The sequence below is a fragment of the Geospiza fortis genome, unplaced genomic scaffold, assembly GCF_000277835.1.
Source record: "Geospiza fortis unplaced genomic scaffold, GeoFor_1.0 scaffold443, whole genome shotgun sequence".
Classification (NCBI taxonomy): Eukaryota; Metazoa; Chordata; class Aves; order Passeriformes; family Thraupidae; genus Geospiza; species Geospiza fortis.
The window spans coordinates 449,589-469,701 of record NW_005054335.1 but is presented as its reverse complement, the minus strand read 5'-3'; the positions used below and the strand labels follow the sequence as shown (position 1 = coordinate 469,701).

The following is a 20,113-nucleotide window of genomic DNA, read 5'->3' as shown; positions in this document are numbered from 1 at the left end:
TGCAGGAACAGGGCAGTGGAAATAAATTCAGCTTGAAAAGCACGTAAACACTTAGGTTTTTGAATACTCAAAATTCCACTTTGGGTTATGTTTTCTTGTACTTCTGTATTTTTATTATTTGAACTTTTATGTAAATTTTGGCATTTTGGTACAATAGGAATTCAGGTGGTGATGAATAATGTCAATATTTTAATCATGACCAGAGGATTTTTAAGTTAGATAAGCTTTCATCAAATACAGAAGAATTAAAATACTTCTTAATGTTTTCTTGTTGGTTTGAACTTTTAAAACCTTGTTAAGCTAAAATACAAGCTTTAAACTAGCATGAGAATGAACTCTTCTCACTTTTGAACCGGGGCAACAGTTGGCAGCTCTGTAATGAATTAAGTAATGGTGTATATTCTTACTAAATATAATTTTGTGAAGTAAAGGGGAAAAAAAAGCTCCAACAAACAACAGACTGTGATGGGATGGGTCATGAAAAGCAAAGGGTACCATTTTAAAAATATCTGTAGAAGATGCTGTTAAAAATTTTCTGTATGATACAGGAAGCTGTTGCTTTTAGGCAGGTATGGTTAGCTTTAGAGAAAGTAGAGAAAACCTTCAGAAGAAGTTCTTGGCCATTTCTTCAAATAATAAACAAAATGAAAAAGGAGGAAAGAGAGGGAGAAGACTTGCCAAGTCACATGAATCTTTTGCAGATGATATTCACCAAACTATTTTAATCCACCACAATGTTAAATCCTGTAACTAAACAAATTTCAACAACCACTAAACCCAAATGCTGTTTGAAAGACTGTCTAGGTTTAATACCAGCCAGCAACTAAGTACCACTGTTTGACTGAGCTGTTTGCTCAGTCCACACACCTCTACCCTTGGTGGGATCGGGAGGAGAGTTAGAGAACAAAAAAAAAGTTAAAACCTGTAGGTTGAAAAAAGAGCAGTTTGATGATTGAATAATAATAATAATAGTAGTAGTGGTAAAATTAATAAGATAATTATAATGAAAAGGGAGAACAATAGAAGAGAAACAAAATGCCAGAAAAGACAAGTGATGTGCAGAACAAGGTCTCACCACCTGCTGACCAGTATGCAGCCTGTCCCTGTGGAGCGAATTGGACCCTCCCAGCCAACTCACAGCAGTTTATATACTGGTCTAGGTATGGAGTGACAGGATCATAGAATTATTTGGGTTGAAAAGGACCCAAAAAATTATCCACTACCACCATCTCATTACTCCTGCCATGGGTCTTTCACTAGACCTGGTTGCTCAGAGCCCTATCCAGTTTGGGCTTGAAAACTTCCCGGGATAGGCCATTCACAGCTTTTCTCAACAGCCATTTCCAGTGCCTCACCAGCCTCCCAGTGAAGAATTTTTTCTGAATATCCAGTCTAAACCTACTCTCTATCAGTCAAAGACTGTTACCCTAGTCCTATCCCTACATGCTATTGTATAAATAAAGAGTATGCCTTTAGCTAGTTCAGGTTAACATTCCTGGTTATGCTTCTTCCCAGGCTCCTGTCACCTACTCACTGGCATGGGACATTAATATGTCCTTCATTTGAGGTAAGCACTAATGAGTAACAACTAAAGCACGAGTATCTTATCAACATTATTCTCTATGTCAAAAACACAGCAGTATACTGGCTGCTAGGAAGAAAGATAACTATCCGAGTCAGTGCCATACCAGGACATACCTGAACTGAATCTAAGTTTGCTTACGCTCAGAAATGTAATGAAATTTATACTGAATGCAGAGGGCCTCGATCTGCAAAAATATATGAAGAGGTATTCTGAGAGTAACTTTAAGAAGCAGTTTTAGAAGTTTATAGAAGCTGCCTGCAAAATTGTTCAGTGGTCTCCAAAGGAGACTAAATGCACAAAAATATGTCAAATTATGTTCAGTTTTACAAAACTGTTAAAAAACCCACAAGCATATAAGATACTGAACTATTCCTGCAAAGTGTTTACAAGTTATGAACTCAATGGACAGGTAGAAATGTTGTTATCAGGAATTGAATGGAAACCTTCACTTATGCAGCATCAGTAAAAGAAAAATTTGCTAGAGGACAGCAAATATAGTCCTGTTATACATTGATGTCTTGTTCTTATTTGAATAAAGTTTGCATCGCTGCTTAATCTTTCTTAAATAATTGGTATGGGCCATGGGAGGGACTAGAAGGTGCTGGAAAACTTCGCAGGAGTTTTGAAAATTGGTAATTATAATTGTTTCATTTTGGGGATTTTTTACACTTTAAAAGGGATATTGCTGTGTGAATATGTAACCAAATTTTTCTTTATGAACGGTGAATGAAAACTTTTCCCTTTTCTCCTTATAAGACTTGCTGAAATTGGAGAAAGCGCGGGTTTTTTTAACTCTTCTGAAGTATTTTTGCTTTTTGGGGAGGTTCTTCAGTCTCCTTACTACTTATGGCACTTGCAGTAAGCTCACTACTTCTATATGAAGTACACTAGTGAATCAGATGCGTGGTTCATCTAGGGGCTATTTAGCGAAGCACATCAGCTTTGTCTCTTTCCAAAGTCTTTGTCTTGCCCCACTATGCAGAATTCTATCTAGGATGTTAGAAGTACAACTTTCCCTAGTTCTAGCAATTTATAGACCAGTTGTCTGTGGATTTATTGAATACGTTTTTGACCAGACTTATACTGCTTGACTCTTGCAGACACAAGATCAAGAAGTTCCCTGTTTTCTGCATACTGAAATACACTACCACTTTCATCTATCTGTAACCTATGTCTTAAGAGACCACTCCCAGCTTTAGTGTTGCAGATTTGGTCAATAATAGTTTTCGCTTATTTTGTCCTTTATGATTGTAAAGCATAACCAAGTCCACCCTCAGTGTTCTCCTTAAAAGTGAGCAGTCTTTACCTGCTTAATATCCTCTTTCTCTTTTTTTTCTTAGTTGTCCTTTCCTTAACCTCCTCTAATTCCACTGCATATTTTTTGTGGTGTGCCATTGTACTTGAGATGTGGGTGTACCAAAGTCTTATTTGTATTTTGAAAAGGATACTTGCTTTTAAGTTTCAGCAGCTTTTTTTGTCATTGCAGGTGCATGTTTAGGCAATGATGTTTTGAGAGAGCTGTGTCAACTAAAGGATCTCTAGGGCTGTAACTTCTACTTCCAGGTTCAGCATTATAAAGCTGTAATTAAGATTTCTCTGGATGTGTTATCATTCCTTTAACATTTGTCTTTGATTGAAAGACAAGTGTCTGCTAAGGAAAGCAGGAGCCTCCCTTGGAATGGAAAATATGACCCCCTTCCCGCCAAATTATTATAACTTTGAAAGGAAGGAGCTTTCAGGCAAAGAGACGAGAAAAGGAATAACAGTTCTTTACTAGTGTGTGTATGTATAACAAGGCAAAGAAACAACAAAAACGGCAGCAACAACAAACAAAAGCAGGAAACCCAATAAAGTCTCTTTGCGCTCTTTAAGCACTTCCCCTTCGGTGCAATTCTGATCCCAGTCGGCAGGGGCGCTGCTGGCTCCCGGACTCCCCCGCGGCTGCAGGGGGCGCTGTGCGGCGCCTCCAGCTGGCTCCCTCACGCTGTAATGGTGGACACAGGCAGCGGAAGGGATGGCAAGGGGCTTCCTTTACAAACCCCCAGTGGCAGCCTATCCCAGTGCCCATCCGGATAGTGAAAGGAGCTGCAGCAGTAATCTTGGAGCAGTGACTGGAATGCAGGGTGGGCTCACCCTGGGCTCACCCAGCAGAAACTCCATAGTTGCAGCTGGAATCACAGGGCATCCCAGCAGGCAAGGGGTGTGTGGCTACGGTGTAGTGAAAAACTGGGAGCAGTGGCAGGGGAACAGGAAAGAGGCAGCCTGACTCTGGAACAGGGCAGGGAGAGGGGCTTGGGGATCCTGGGATTTCCCCTGAGGCGCCCCAGCAGATGGTGAAGGATCCTTTTTTTCCAGTGAGGCAGGGTGCCAATAATGTCCCAGTTCAGTGACTGCTCTCACATGCAAAGGCTCACCCACAGCCCAAGAAGCAGGGCAGGGCTGGGCTTCGGCAGCAGCAGCGAGTTCCCGCCCCAAGCAGCAGCTTGACTGTCCCCTTATGAGGCCAAGAGAGCAAGGCACCTAGAAGCTGTGCCTAGTCCCTTTTCCCAAGCCCAATTTTCGCTGCATCTCTGTTCCTCGGAGAAAAAGTAGTTACTTCTTAAGTACTGATCGTTAGTACTAGCAACAAAAATGGGGGAAAATTCCTTTAGAGAAAGAATACGAAAGGAAGAAATCTTAAACCCCAACAGTGCTGAAGCTCATCTGCCACTTTTTCCTGTATTCCCGTATATTTGGGATGACTCTTTTGGAGTCATCTAATTACCCAAAAAGTTGTCTTGTCAAAGGATCAGATGGCAAATTCGATGTAATGTAGTGTTACTAAAGACCAGACTCAAGATGTTCTGTAAGTTTGTAGCTAGTGTTGTGAAAGGCCTATATAATAAAAGAAAACATGTTTCTCTTTCTGGATGCCCTACTTCATTCCTTGTTCGCATGCAATCTCCTTATACGTAGGCTTAAAATATTTCACAATTTGCACTGTTCTGGCTGAGTTTATCTTGCACCTCATTTTAGTCTCGTGTCCTGGTACCATGATAATTCTCAATGCACGTGTACTAGTTCACTTCCAGCCTCCCATCTGGAATGAACCCGATGACCTGCCTCCTAGAGAAAACCTGAACTCCTGTGTCTGATTCTTGAGGAGAGGCCTGAATTGCATCATTTTGTCTGTCACTCCTTGGACAGTCTTTTATTTTAGTAAGCATCACACTTTCATATTGTTGTGCATGTGCATGGACATGCAGCACATGCACCTATTCATGTTCTTGAAGGCATGATTGTTGGAGGTTGCAATGCAGTTTTCTTATTTTTGTGTAAGTCAAGGTGAATTATGAGGTCTTGATACTCTGTGTGTATCCATATAGATACCATTTGGGACCATGGGTGCATCTGTAACAAGGATTCAGTTCATATAGTAAATGGACTTTGGACACATATCTTTTGATCATATTTACTTCCCTTTGCTGTGCTTTAGTTGACACAAAATTCCTTTTGGATGAAATGTAACTGGAGGGTATATGCAAGAGAAGTGCATGATGCATGCTGGCAAAGGATATTCAGGCTGTGGTGCTAGACCAGTCCCGTTCAAAACACACAGTACGAATGGCTGATCCCAAGCACCACAGCTTTGTGCTGCAGACCTCTCTATGCCTGGTGCAGTAGTGTGCTACAAGTACAGCTGAGGGACCTGAGCTGAGCACTGAAGTGCTGTACATCCAAGCAATATGCCATGCAAGATACTGGTTCAGGCGGCTGTGAACATGAACCAATGCCATACCAGTTGTCTTAGGTTTTCTCTCCACAGTGTGGTCTGAAAGAAAGGCGCAGGAGTGGTTTTCAGGACATTTTCTCTTATATCCTTGTTCTGTCTGATGCTTGAGAATGAAGATGTTGGTCATGGGTTATGCCATGCTTCAGTAAGACCATGACACAATCTACTTTGACAGCAAATGCTAGGTCCTTGTCCGAGTTCCTTCCCCTCTCCACAAAGAAAAATACTGTTGTGGTACCCCAGCAACAAAACCAGCATAAGTGAATAAAAAGATTTTAGGCCATGGAGCAACTGGTGATTGCATTTGTATCAGTTTCAGAGGAGATTACAGCTCATTCTGCTTGATCTTGCACTAAAGTAAATGGAAAAATTACAAATCAATTAGAATCATTCATACAGGAATGTACAGTGCCTTGACTAAAATTAGTAGCAAACAGTGGAGGACAGATACTGAAGTGCTTCTAGTCTCTGTGTCCCAAACTAGCGTGATAGAGATGAAGCAGGTTAGCATGATGTTGAATCCTGGAGCTGAGTGTGTGGTGACCTGAGTTTGTCCCTGCTAGAGCATCAGGATAGGAGAGGCTTTATGCAGCGCTGCCAGTATTGACCATTTTGTGAAGGCAAGCCGTAAGTTTCTCTGAATTTAATAAACTGTTTAGGAGACTATGAAAAATGATTCAGATGAAGTTTAACACAAGAAAGGTAAGGTGCTTAAGACAGGTGGTGATAGTTTACCTAGTAATTTTTAACTAACATCACAACTCCTGGGATCAGTTTTGGGACTGGATGGCTAGTTTTTCCCATACATTAAAGTTATTAATTCCTGGTCATAACACAGAAAGTAACGCTGCTTTTGGGAAGCTTCATTACTTCACTAGAGTGTGATTATCAATGTATCTGGAGATGTATGTTGTGTCAGAACATTAAGAGGTGTTTGACCGTATCAAAAATACAAAAAATACAACAGAAGAGTGAATAAAGAAGATGATAGAGTGCAGGGAGCACTGTAGGATTCTATCACCATGTGCTCATCTGCACAATGGATGTTCCGCCCTTTAACCCTTTAGCCCCTCCCAAAGTCTTGTCAGTTGACTCCTTCTTCGCTTCCAGTGGCGGAGATCACTTTCTTACATCTTGAGGCCAGGTTTTACTATAGTAACAAGCCAACCCTCCCAAATGCCCCGACTACCCAGGCCATCCTGTGATAACAATGCAAGGGGGGGGGAAACATAACTATACATCTACAAAACTTCTCTTAGCATATACTTAATACTTGCCCTTTGTGAGAATCAACCATTGCATTACTCATCTATGACAGAGGTGTAGAGCAAAACAACTGGGGTAAAAGTGGCACAAACTGAACACCCTATTGCTACAGATTAAGAGACCATAAAATGTAAATGATAGGTGTAAAACCTTCACATTCTCTCTAGTCACAAAGGAAGCGTGGGCAGGGTGAAGTGCCAAGAGGAAAGAAAGTGCCATTTCAGAATTGCTGTTATTTGGGAATGAGTGCTCCCATAGAAAGGGATCTGGAGCTTCTCTGGAGTATTTAATTTCTTGGCTGATGGTGTTGGAAAACCAGATACTCTTAAAAGACTGAAACAGGTAGAGATAGTGCTTTTACAGGTCTGTTTGTATAAGCCATAAAAGAGAGCATAGAGTACTAAATGACTGTGAACACATGAAATCTTTAAAAAAGTTTGTGTATATTGACATCAAAGTGCTAGTTTGCAAACATTTCAAAGTGAATTTTTTTCAGTTTATTGAAAATTTTCTGGGGGACTTAAAACAGCATGTATTAGATATGACTTGAAGGCACTTCCTTCCAAATATTTTTTTCTGTGGGTAAATTAGCAGGCTGAGAGCTCACCTACTTTTAAAAAGGATAGGATGACTGGCATGATACAGCTGACATACCTTGATGGTAAGTATCAAGGTATCAGTGCATCTGTTGGCATAATAATGGGACACTTTGTTATGAATTCAGCTGCCTTAGTAACATGTTTCTCTCTGACACTAGCACCTCCAGAGGCAGTATGTAGTGTAAGCTTCCCAATGCCACCATGGTCAGATGCTATTGAAAACCTTTTGTGAAGCCAGTGGTATTACTGCCATTGATTTCACTGGCAGTTGAAGCTTCTAAAGCAAATAAAGACAAGATATTTTAAGCAGAGATTTTTGATGTAAAATAATGCCCTTTGAAATCTGCTTAAAAGGATATTAACACCCTACCCCCAAAAGAAACTGGACCTGCCTTGAAGGGAAATAAAAAACAGTGTTGCTCTAACTGAGGAAACCACAGAAAGCTTGTTTTAAATGTAAAGGGAAACTTTAGAGATGAGCCTGCAAAATGAAACGTCAGCAGAAAAACCCACCAAATCACAACATGACAAGACTGGAGATAAAAAATTATTAGAGAAGCAAAAACCATGACAACAATGTGGGGATGCAGCTCTTGATAACTTTTTTAGAGGAGGTGCTTCAGTATGGATAGCTAACAAGCTCTGCTAGGCTGAACACAGTTGTGATTTAGTGGTTCAGAGTGGAGTGGCTTAGTGTTGGATGGATGGAAAACCAAAAAGTCACTTATGTCCTGTTTGCTGTATGAGGAACATTAAATGTACTATTTGTATTTTGAAGCTAAATGTTATACATAGCTCAGTCACATGTCTGTGTGTTATTTATTTCTCCCCTCCTAATTATCTGTGAACTCTGTTTTTGTAAAGCACTATATTTGATTGATACTTGTGCAGAAATTACCTACATACCTAGCTTGGGATATTTCTGAGTTTGATAGATTTTTATGTAGGGACAAAGATTAAATTAGTTTTTAATTCAAAGCTGGAACATACAGGCAGAAGTGGGAAACTTGATTTGGGTAAGATTACTTTCTGTTCTCAAAACCCCTGTCTCTTACATTGTAGATGTTTACAGAGATGATAAGATGTGGTTGTAACATATGTATGAAGGACTTGAGTATTGCTATGATAATTTAGATAATAGAACAAAATGAGTTGGTAGCAGGTAGGGATGATTCACAAAAATAAATATTAAGATATGTGTTTAATTAAATTATATCTTATTTTTAGTATTGAAGTTCTTAAATACTAAAATAGTATATATATAATGCTTTAGAAATATTGTAGGGGCTGTGCATGTTTAATGTCCATTCAGTGCTGTGATAACACTGTAACTAAGGTAACAGACAAGACAATGGGGAAGGCTGGCAAAGCTGAAATAAATTTGTATGATTTAAGAAAACAAAAGTGGTGTAAAAGTAGTAGATATAATGAATACAAAATATGATATCCACTGATTTGTGGATAAATGGAACTTTGAAACAAAATGAAATCAAATACATTTGGTGTTGTGTAGCAAGTAGCATCAGTCAGCAGTAACTACTGGTTTTTCCTTGAGGGATGAGCAGCAGGGCTGTCTGTATAGTGCGGGGAGGTCTATGATAAATGATGATTTGTGTGAATGGGGACGTCCCCATAGTTGACACTGATGGAGACGCCAAGCCAGGAATTCTCTTTTTCCTTGGGACTCTTTCCTTAAAGTTTGCTACAGGCATTATTTGGTGAATTTTTTTCGCCTCTCTGAGCTCTGTGAGAGCAGGAAAGCTCTTCCACCAGTGTTGCCAGGAGCTGGAACTTGTAGCACAGAAGATAATTTTCTGGACTGCAGTAATTCTGTCTGGTATGTGCTACTTCTGTATCTGTAGCCTCATGCTTCTCCTAAACTTTTTTTTTTTAATATATATTTAACTTGGAGTTTATATTACTTAAAAGAAAATAAAGAAAATTTTGCTTTTTACAATTTTAATTTTTGATTATCAGTTGACAGAGAGTGAAGGTCGGTCATGTCCAGGTATTTCTAGATAAGGTAATATTCACATTAGTCACTCAGGAACATGAATAGGAAAATCACAGTAATTTCACAAATGTGTATTATAATCTTTTAAGGCATGAGTAGCTTCTGTTGCAGTGGTCATCCTCAGCAAGACTGTAGTAGGTGTGAAATTGTAGTATATTTTTATATTCACCTAACTGTTAATGCACTTAAAAAAGCTATGTGGGCTGATATCCCACTGCCAGAGCTAATATAACACATTAGTGCTCCTGAAGATGTGGCAAGTACAAGCGATGTAAGGTGACCGAGCCCCGAGTCAAGGTGGGGTCTGTTAACATTGCTACAGCCGGGTCCTGCTAAAAATAGTTTCCTGTGTTTGGGCTGCCAAGACTTAAACTATATGATGGTCATAATGTAACTCTGCAGGGCACGGTCTTCCTACTGTTTTTTGGGGTGGAATGAGAGGATCATAGTTGAAATTAGGAACCTCGCTTCTCCGTAGCCCAATCCACAGCCTGTAATTTTTAATTATTACAGCTCAAAGCTCTTTCTAAGATTTCATAAAACTTGTGCATGAGATGTGTGAGTACAGCGTTTTTCGGGGCAGACACTCTTCATTTATGTGGGTGGGTGGGGAAATAGAGCTGCAGTCCAGCTCTATTTCTTGGGAAAATACAGAGGAGTTTGTCACATGTCATCCACTGCTGTAGTCCAAACTGTAATTTAGACACCAACCCATATTTCAAACTGATAACTTAGGTTTCTGAAAAATAGTGGGAAGATGAAAGGGCCGTGGGTTTATTACTCTGATTGATCTCTGCTTCAAAATTGTGGTCGTTTGGAGAAGCTTGGTAGGTAGAAAATGTTTTCTTTCCTTAGAGGTAAGAATCTAAGTACACTTGGTATTTGCAATGAGTCGGCACTGCTAGCTAGGCTAAGGGTTAATTAAAATGTTTGATTTAGCTCGGGTTATTTGCTTTCACTTCTCTTCCTGAACCTTTTTGTGCACCATTAGCTGCCATAAGAACTTTTCCAATAGAGAAGATTTATATTGTATGTCTGCAGATCAGATCAGTATGCTTGCTTCCTTCTGTTTGTCAAATGTTTATCAGGTGGCTAGGAAGGAAGGGAATGGGGAATTTATGTTTTTCTCTTGATTGGAGTGAGAATATTGTAATGTCTGTGTATTTAAGGTAATTGTAAAGTGTTGGCATCACATGTTTTTCTGTTCTACTGCTGTATTGGCAGCAGTATTTTCTGGTTGCTAGAGATTAGCCAGATGTCATGTGCTGTATGACAAAACATACTTACCCAAATAATTGTCTTTTCAAATAACTTCTCCATTAGTTTTGAGACTTGTAGAATCATATAGTATGCTGAGTTATAAGGGACCTGTCAGGATTATCTAGTCCCAACTCCTGGCCCTGACAAGGGACATACGACAAGAGTCATAGCATGTGCCTGAGAATGTTGTCCAAACAAAAACTCAGACAGGCTTGTTACTCTGACAGGGAGCCCTACAGAAATGGAACAACTTCTCAGGAACAGAAAGTTGCTTGTGATCTGAATTCTAGTCATGTGAGGAGAGGCACTAGAAGTTAAGGAAATGCCAAGTGAAGAGTTGTTGTATCATCTTTACTTGTCTTGGTTTTAAGATACATCTTCTTGAATTACTTGTTACTTATTCAGCTTATAGTGCTGGTTTATGTTTACATGGACATGCTTATATGCCAAATTTTGATACCAGGTCTTGAGAGTGCACCAGAAATTAGGGTTGTTGCATTGAAACACTCTCTGCCAATTGGCTCCTACGTTTTAGCATTTGTAGCTTGGTCTTGCTTTATATGCTAGACGAGGTTTACCTGAATTCCCCAGCTGCTGTATTCAGCTGTGTACTAGAAAAATATAATGGAATACTGTTTCCAGAGAGCAAGAGGCAATTGTAAAAATGTAAATGCTTTATCTGGTGCTTCAATAACATGTAAACTTTTAGTAACCCAAAGAATTTTTAGGGACAAGTTGTATGAGTACATTGCCAGTTTAAATACTGTAGTGAACATTTTCTGTTTAAGCCCAGAGTAGTTGGAAGGTGGACATAACTTTTACTTTTGTTAATATGTGGGTTTTTATGGGTTTTTTTCAGCCGTGACTTTCTTGGCTGGGGAAGGGATGAAATCTGGCAGAGAGATGGAGGATTTACTGTGATTCTTTTGTTACGACATGCTGGCTTACTGTGTTTGTTAGAGTGTGGGGTATTTTCTGTTCATTCATCAGCCTGCTTTGATCTCTTCTCACTCGTTATGACAAACATGGAACCTTTTTTAAATATTACTTGTTCTCTGTCAAAGTAACAGAGCACAGAAACACATAGTAGGACTTACATGGTGGCTCTGTGACTATTTGCAGATGAAAAGTTGGTGACAGTGTCACAGGTTTCAGCTGTGAATAGTGGTTTTCTTCAAAATTTAAAAAATTTGGTAACGTACTAAGTATTATTGGAATATTGTATCAAATATGTTTTACTAAACAGATATTTTTCTTACATTGTATTTTGTTGCAGACAGGTAAAAGATGTTATAAAAGAAAGGTCTTTTAAAATATGGATTAGGCCTGCTGCTTCAGCTAACAATAGCTTGCAAGTTTCCAGGCAAAGCAATCTTGGGAATGAGAGTTCATTAACACAACAAACTATTTGTGGGTGAAAAACAAGGGCACCTGTGATAATAAGGGATCTGTCTCATGAGAATCAGTAGAAAAAATATGTAAACTAATTAAAAATACAGAAGTTTGATAGATATTCAAAATACCATGTACTGACCAATGAACTAAGTGTGAGTGTATTGTCAGCCAATAAGAGCTGACACAGTGCTTTCTGATAATCCTATAAAATATGACCTACACAATAAAGATGGGACTTTTCCTGCATGAAGAAAATGGAGTCTTGGCTGACTTATTACAACAGTTTTTCTCTTGATTCTGAATTGACAGCTGGTCCAGGCCTTAAAAAAGCAGCAGAAGATTATACCAACATAAGCTTTAATTCCCACTTCCCAGAGTTTTTGTGTCCTTGCAGCCTGGTCTCAGCACACTCTTTGCAGAAGAGGCTGGAGTGGCATTAGTACAGGAAGATTGCAGCTTCTGTTGCTACTTTGCTGAAGGATCAGACAGCTCATTGAAACAGCTCTACAACAGTGTTTTTGCACAAAATTAAGGCCCTCAAGGTTATTAAATGCTGAAATATTAATGGAGAGGTGTATTCAGGATGGTGAGAATGGTGCTCAGGAAGCCCAGATGGAAGGGTTTGTTCAGAAAAAGCATGGGCCAGAGAAATAAAAACAGGAGAATGCCAGAGGACAGAAACTAAGTGAAGCAAAAAGGGGGGGCTTTTTATTTAGAATGTAAAAAAACTATTTAACTTGCTTTAGTGCGGGAGCAACTGTTGTGCTTTGGGCCAGGAGAAGAGTGGAGGTTGTAAATGCATGTGTAATGTGTGCTGCCAGTGAGGTGAGTGCTGCAGAGATGAAGGTGATGCTGCCCAGGGCTGCTGACTGCTCTGCAAGTTCCTGAGCACTACACCTCTCCTGAGCTGGAGCTAGTCTGTTCCTCCACACACTGTGAGACAGTACAGGGATTTGCTGTTACCTTCTGTGATGCTTGCCTGTATTCTCCCTTCTTACTAAATCTTAACTAGATGTGAATATTTAGGCAGCCTTTGTAATAGAAGAAATATTAAAGGTATACATTTGTTACTCTCACTGTTAGCTGAGATAATTTGGGATATAATTCAAGGTTTTTCTTTCATTTTGTCCCTCTGCAGGCCCTAGAAGGCTTAGACTGTAAAAACCCTTTGTTTTTTTGTTTTGGAAAACTGTCAAATTGTGACTGAAGTGGCTAAAACAAAAAGTTGAAACAATCAATGGAACAGAAAACTAAAGGGGATTTCTGGGGCAAATAGCTTTAGAAAAGAAGAAAAAGTGCAAGGCAGAGAAAGGCCAGACTGAAGCATATGTGCTGATTTTGCTGCGTTTTACCCTGAGCAGGTGCCCAGCAGCAGCAGCATATGCACAACTGCTCCAGGTCGATCACTCATGCTTTGGGAGCTGCACGTAGTCCTAGGGGTGGCTCGTGGCGGGCGGAGCGAAGGATTACTTCTTAATAGTATGGATATCATTACAGGAGGGTGTGCGAGGAGCAGTTGCTTTGGATTCATGTTCTTTAGAAACCTCAGTTCTTGGTACTTTGAGGGCAAAGCATGGATGTGAAATCAATGTGACACTTGGGTCTTGATCCTTTTGTGTCTGTGCATAGCTGTCCTGCTCTTCCAGTTGCTCTTCTGTACTGTGCACAGGAAAGAGGCCATAAAAAATTGCAGTGTACTATATATTTTGAAGAAAAATCCTTATTCCTACCGAAGGTTTACTGGTTTTATCTTACTTTGTGGGGGCTTGCTTCCTTTGGGTCTTGCTCTGGAGAAGTCAATGCAAAAGCATCTTAAGCATCAGCAGTCTGTGTAAGTAGCTGTTTCTAAAATAATGGTTTGTGTTGTTCCAGGCAGCTTAATTTTAGTTGGACTACCACCTAATTGTTGCCTATCAAAAATGAGTATCAGAACACAATTTCAAAGGGATTAATTTCAGTTTTGAAATGTCTGATGTTGTATCAGTCTAGAAAGGGGGACAAACGAGCCTTTGTGAAGTGCACCTCAGGGGCCTTTAGTGCCTGTGGGAATCTTCTGGTATTGGAGTTTTCTGTTCTGGAGGACAGAGAGTCTAAGTGGTGTGGCTTTCCTGAGAGGTTCTGTTTACTTACCACTGGATTTTCTGTTGATTGTGCTTTTCACTTGGATGTTGACTGTCCCATTACAGCCTCTACTGGTGGATCAGGTCTGAGCCACTTCACACACTTCTATTTATCACCTCATTTTTTTTCAACCAGCTTCTTCCTACCTCTCTCTATATGACTAAGTACAGGAATGAAAATATGTTCTGGAAATTCTTTCCACTAGTTAATAAATGATCACCTTGTATTTGCTTTCTAGGCCGAATTCACCAAGCCATGGTAACATCTCTAAATGAAGATAATGAAAGTGTAACTGTTGAATGTTTATTTAGAACTTTAAAAAAATATGTAATCTGTGTGAATATTACTTGGAATTTGCGCTGGAAACAAAAATAAGACATAAATTTTAATTTACTTCATGATTCTTTGCTTACAGACTGTTTTGTGCAGAAAGTGTTGAGCACATTGTTTTCTGTTGTAAATTTGAATTCCTGAGCTCTGTGTCATAGCTTTTAGGCAGTTGTTTTCATCTATTGATTTTGAACCAGAGTACAAAGGCTGACTTTGTTATCCAGTTTTTACAAGTAGAAAAATCAAATTTTTAAGAGGGAGAATGACACACAATTCAGACAGGAAACTAGTAGGAGAGCTAAACTAGAAATTTGCTTGTCTTTATATTCTTGAGGAATTTAACTGCCAGTTTGTTTGCTTATTCACTTATTCTTGGCAGCAATTTTCCAGCCTTGCCTTCCTTATGAAACTATGTCTTTTTGTGTAACACTTTCCTACCGCATCTTCCTTTAAATTTTGGACCATGTTAGCCGGTTTAAGTTTGAAGAAGCATATCAGAAATAATGGCCCTTTACACTTTGCTGATTTTGTGAAAACACAGGGGGAAAAAAAAGTCATGAGAAAGTCCTGGAGATTTCATCAGCTGATGACACACAGAATCTATACAGCACTGAGGTCTTTGAAAGCTTCAGCAAAGAGAAATAGAAGTCCATAGAGAACAAAGCTCATAAACATTTTTACAAAATCATATTTTTACAATCCTGCCCCTCTTCCCTTACGTTTTACAGCAGTTTCAGTGACAGTCAGTAATACTTCATAAAAAACCAAAAAACAAACCCATGATAAATTTAATATGGTTTCAGCTATGGTTTGATTTTTTTGGGCCTTTGCAATTTATTTCTTGTGCACTGTCTGGGAAATTTAAGATAACTGAGATCTCCTTTTTATGTTACAGAATGTCTTACATATTTTGCAGTAATTGTCAAATTACCAGAGTAATACTAGCTATTTCTCTTTTAGTTTGATCACTTTACAAAATTAGACTATCTATTGGTCATTTTTAATTCATCCTTTTACTGAATGAAGTGTTTTCAAATAATACAAAGACCAAAGATTAATCTATTTTTAGTGAACAGAAAATAACTCAGATCTTAGCATGAACAAACTGTGGGGTAAAAACACTTAATATAATTATTGTTTACTGTCAAACATAACAGGAGATAAAGAGAGGATTTATGTCAAGTGTCATTAATGTGTTTTATGCTCTTTTTCACAGATTGATTTAGAGAGCATATTTTCGCTTAACCCAGATCTTGCACCTGATGAAGATATTGAGCCTAGCCCAGAGACACTACCACCACCTGCTTCATCAGCCAAAGTAAACAAAATTGTGAAGGTTGGTAATATCTATGTAATAAGTTCTTGGTAACTTTACAGTAGCTCTATACATGATGTTATACTAGATTTTTTAGCTTCTGTGTCTGTGGTGCTATTTTATAACAGTGTTCTTTTCTTTTTCCTGTAATAGGGATTTCTAAATTTTTTTAGGACCGGTTTGAGGGAGAGGGAGTCGGGAACTAATATTTGTGTAACTAAATGTCTTAATGAGGGATAAAGAAAAGGTTTTGGAGTTTCCTGAAACATTACAGACAGTTCAATCAGCCTCCATCCCTTCACTTTTCCTGCTGGGATTTGCAATCAAATCTCTTTTGTTGATGCTGTGTTATTTTTATTCACTGAGAGAAGCAGAGGTGGGGCTGCAGTTTATGCTTTCAATAATATGGTGATCAAATAAGAGAGACTTCTTTCTTTATAGAGTCGACGAACTGTGTTACCTAATAAGAATGACCCTCCTGCCAGAGATAATAGAGGTAAAAGTTATCTCTTTCCATTTCAATGAAGTTAAAAACATGGTAACATTTTAACCTCCTGTTTATCTAGTCTTCCTTAATAGTTTTGCATTTCTTATTTGGTATGTAGGCCTGTGACATGTAAAAGATATGGTATATAATTCCTAAAATTATTCCTGTGTATACTTAGGAATTCATACTATACAAATAATATTTATATGCAAGTTTAAGCAATACATAATTATGAAAGTTAAGCTGAATTAAGTGATGGGGCAGAAATTTGAAGATAATCAATTATGCAATAGTAAATCATGCATGGACTTTTGATATAGAAGTGTCCTCAGCTTACTTGAATATTTCAGTTTATGCTAAGTAGTGTGCTTTGAATTCTTAAAATTTTCAAATTTTAAACTATTTTTGTTAACAGCCTGTTGTTTTGTAACAGTCTGTGTGTGAACAGTCATAAGAATATAAGATTACTTAAGTTCTATAGATTTTTTTATCACTCTACAGTTAGTAGTGAAAAAATGTGAAAAAAATTGCTGAATTACTGCAATAGAATAGGTGAAAAGTCTATATTGGATGAATACAGATCAATGCATCTATAGCTTGTGGAAGAATAGTTACTTCTTATTTTTTCATTTTCTCCCCTGCATTGAACTTAACTGACTTGTACTGATGATGGTGATGATGATGATGACGATGATGAATCTTCTTCCAAACATTAATCTACTAACATTTCTTCAGACTAGATTCCAGTCCATCTGTTTAAACTTGGAAAACAAGTAGGCTTGCAAGTAATCAGACTCTTCTGATGTGGACCACTTTTGCCCTTCTGCCGTTTGGCTCTGGGGGTATTAAGCAGATTGAAAATACAAGAGTGTTTTGGGTTTTTTTCCTATATAGTCTGGTTTAAATATGAGGTGTCTTATTGATGGAGTATCCTCACATCCATACATTTTTTCATTTGTAGTAAATTACCTGTTTAGTATGAAATAACCCTGTAACTTGTATTTTAATGTGTACCTTGCCTCTTACCATTTACTGTTGGCCTAAATATTTTTCTTTTTGGCCTTGTAATTTAGCTTTTCTCAGCACACTGTCTTATTTTATCTAGTCAATTTATACTATAAGCTAGATCTCCTCTGACATGTGGAATGATGGTATGTGTCTTGTCTGTCCTGTTCAAAACTTGTTTCTGTAGTTGTTTCCTTGTTGTACAGTGTGCTGGCCTTTGCTTGGAGTCTCATCTCTGGCTACTGATCAAAGCTGATACCTTCACTGTAGTACTCTTCTGACACACTCTGTTTTAAGTGTGTGCAGGAAATGGGCCAGCTGAAGCAGAGTTGGTCGAAGCAACTATTTGAAATACAATTTAAAGCATTCAGCTCTATCACACATGCTTACATGCTCATCACTCCCACTGCATTCACTGGAAAAAGACATCACAGCATTTTCAGAAGCTGGCATTCTTAGCACATATAGAATCAATGCATAAGTTAGGCATATTGATTGTATCTATATCCCTACCGGTATAGAGGCAAAAAGGCTTGTTTCTTCCACTTACAGATTGTGCTGCACTTCACTGGCCTTAACTTCTTTGCTTTGCTCCTCCAGTGATCATAGGCTTAATGGAGTTGGGGCATTTTGTACAATCTAGAGAACGTGAAACAGCAGGGCTTCTTTTCTTACTAGTTTTTTGGGTATAATTACAATATTAATAAAATTGAAGCACTTTATGCTTTAGGACTGTGTATCTCCAAGTAAATTATTCATTCTGTGCATATAGTAAGTTGTACTAATTCTGCAGTATTTAAAAATATACACATGCAGCATTGTTACTTAATAATCGTGTTGTACAGCGCTAGGATAAAAAAGTCTGCATACCAGATGTTTTTATTAATAGACTTTCCATGAGTATGGCTCCTTCTCATCCACAGTAAATTGTTGTGTTAGAAAGGGGCCTCATTTTATCTCATCTTAACAAAGCATTTCAGAAATGGGTAGAAAGGTTACTCCTCCATGTCCAGATGAGCTTTTTGCCTTTCCTTTGCAGTGGTTGGTTCTGCACGTGCACGACCTACTCAGCTTCCCGAGCAGTCTTCCTCCTCTCAACAGAATGGTAGTGTTTCAGATATATCTCCAGTTCAAGCTGCAAAAAAGGAATTTGGACCCCCTTGTATGTAAACCATGTATCAAGGACTCGTTCATTCTGGGCATTACATGTACATTCTCTTGGATTATGTTGTTATCCATAAATGACAAATGGTCTACATGTTCAGTTGTCTGTGAGCTTCCTTGAGGAGCTTCTCAGAAAGCTGTGGCTAAACATATGTTCATTTTCGTCATAATTGTACAAGTATTTGGAATTTGTTTTTCCTTTCTTTTCTTTTAACCATGGTGGTATTTTTTATCACTTTTTTTTTCCATTTTTTAAAAATTTGTCTAGGCTTACTTTTAATTCAAACCAAGAGATCACATGTATCTGTCCAAATATTTTTTCAAGGTCATATATTTTTGTTTGTGTGATTGTTGTCCTATTCCCATGGCATTTTTCTAATAAATTTTATGTATTATAGAAATTTAAATGCCATAATGATTCTTAACTAATCAGATTTGCTTGAAAATATAGTTCATAGTTGATGCATTCTAATTATTGATACATTAATTTAATTGAAGTTTACAGTGTAAATATGGAAAGTATTTTTAAATTGCATCTTTTTCTTTAAGCACGTAGAAAATCTAACTGTGTAAAAGAGGTTGAAAAATTGCAAGAGAAACGTGAAAAAAGAAGGTTACAGCAGCAGGAACTTAGAGAAAAGAGAGCTCAGGTTAGTATTTTTAGCTCAACTGAAAATCATACATCAGCAAAAGAAATCTGCAAAATTATGCTTTTTTTCTGTCTTTAATAATTTTTATGAACTGTGATAATCTTGAAATTAAGTGTCAAATTTGTCAAGATTTGACAAATATTTTGTTGTTTCATAGGATTGTTCTCATAACTACTACTTTAGATGGTTTTCCCCTTTTTTTTTCCTACAGAAATCATTGCTTTCAATTGCTGCCTTGCTGCATGTTCTTTAGAGAACAACTACTGATCATAGCTATTTCTTAGGGAAAATGTATTTTTGACAATAACCAACTTTTTGACTTTTAGAGAGGTCTGTTATTCTACAGGAGGTAATGCAACATTATGATAAATTGTTCATTGTAATCTTTGATGCTTTATAGATCTATTTGAGGCTCAAGTTTTAACAGTGACTTGTAATGTTTCTTTCTTTAAACTAGTCTGTACATTTGTAATTTCATCATGCAAGCAGCTTGGTAGCCAGTTGTTAAAAACTTGTGTGAAATGAATGAAGTTGCTGATCCTTTGAGAAAAATTTCTTAATATTAAATGATTTTCTGTCACAATGGTGTAAAAGCTTTAGCAAAACTAGGAGTGTAATCTTATTGGCAGCTGTGTATGTGTTAGTCTCTAAAGGGATACTACCAGTCTGCTTCTGACATGAGAATTACCACCATCAAGTAAATCATTCATACAATTTACTTTTCATGGTTTAATGATGTTTCCCTAAAGTTGACCTAAAATCACCTATGTTAAATTTGTGTTTTATAGTTTACATCCATTTACACAAAACATTATAATGTCTTTATGTGTGAGGAATGACCATTTCTGGCTTTATATATTAAAATACTTTGAAGGGGTTATGTTACTTGTAAAATTTTCATTTTTATTGCTCCTGTGGACACTCCTCTTGCATCTGAGTCTTAAACTTTTGTGTGAGGAGGTTGTTGTGAAACGCAGCAATAATTCACCAAACACTGCTAGTATGCAAGACCTTTAAATAGGGCTTGAAGAATATTAGGTAAATCCTTTCTCCATGATAAACAATGCACTTTTCTGAATTTTATAAAGAAACATTTTGTAAAGACTTACTGTCAGCAGTTTTTAGTTCAGTGTAGTGAGAGTCAATGACA

General features: G+C 37.9%; 1 protein-coding gene across 1 annotated transcript in view; it reads left to right on the top strand.

The window, feature by feature from the left end:
• KIF2A (kinesin family member 2A) overlaps nt 1–20,113 on the top strand; it is a 173,883-nt gene that overhangs the window by 124,474 nt on the left and 29,296 nt on the right. The window contains exons 6-9 of the mRNA XM_031057824.1: nt 15,559–15,678; nt 16,099–16,153; nt 18,189–18,311; nt 18,863–18,963. Coding sequence (XP_030913684.1) covers nt 15,559–15,678; nt 16,099–16,153; nt 18,189–18,311; nt 18,863–18,963 — 399 coding nt within the window. The remainder of the gene's footprint in view (nt 1–15,558; nt 15,679–16,098; nt 16,154–18,188; nt 18,312–18,862; nt 18,964–20,113) is intronic.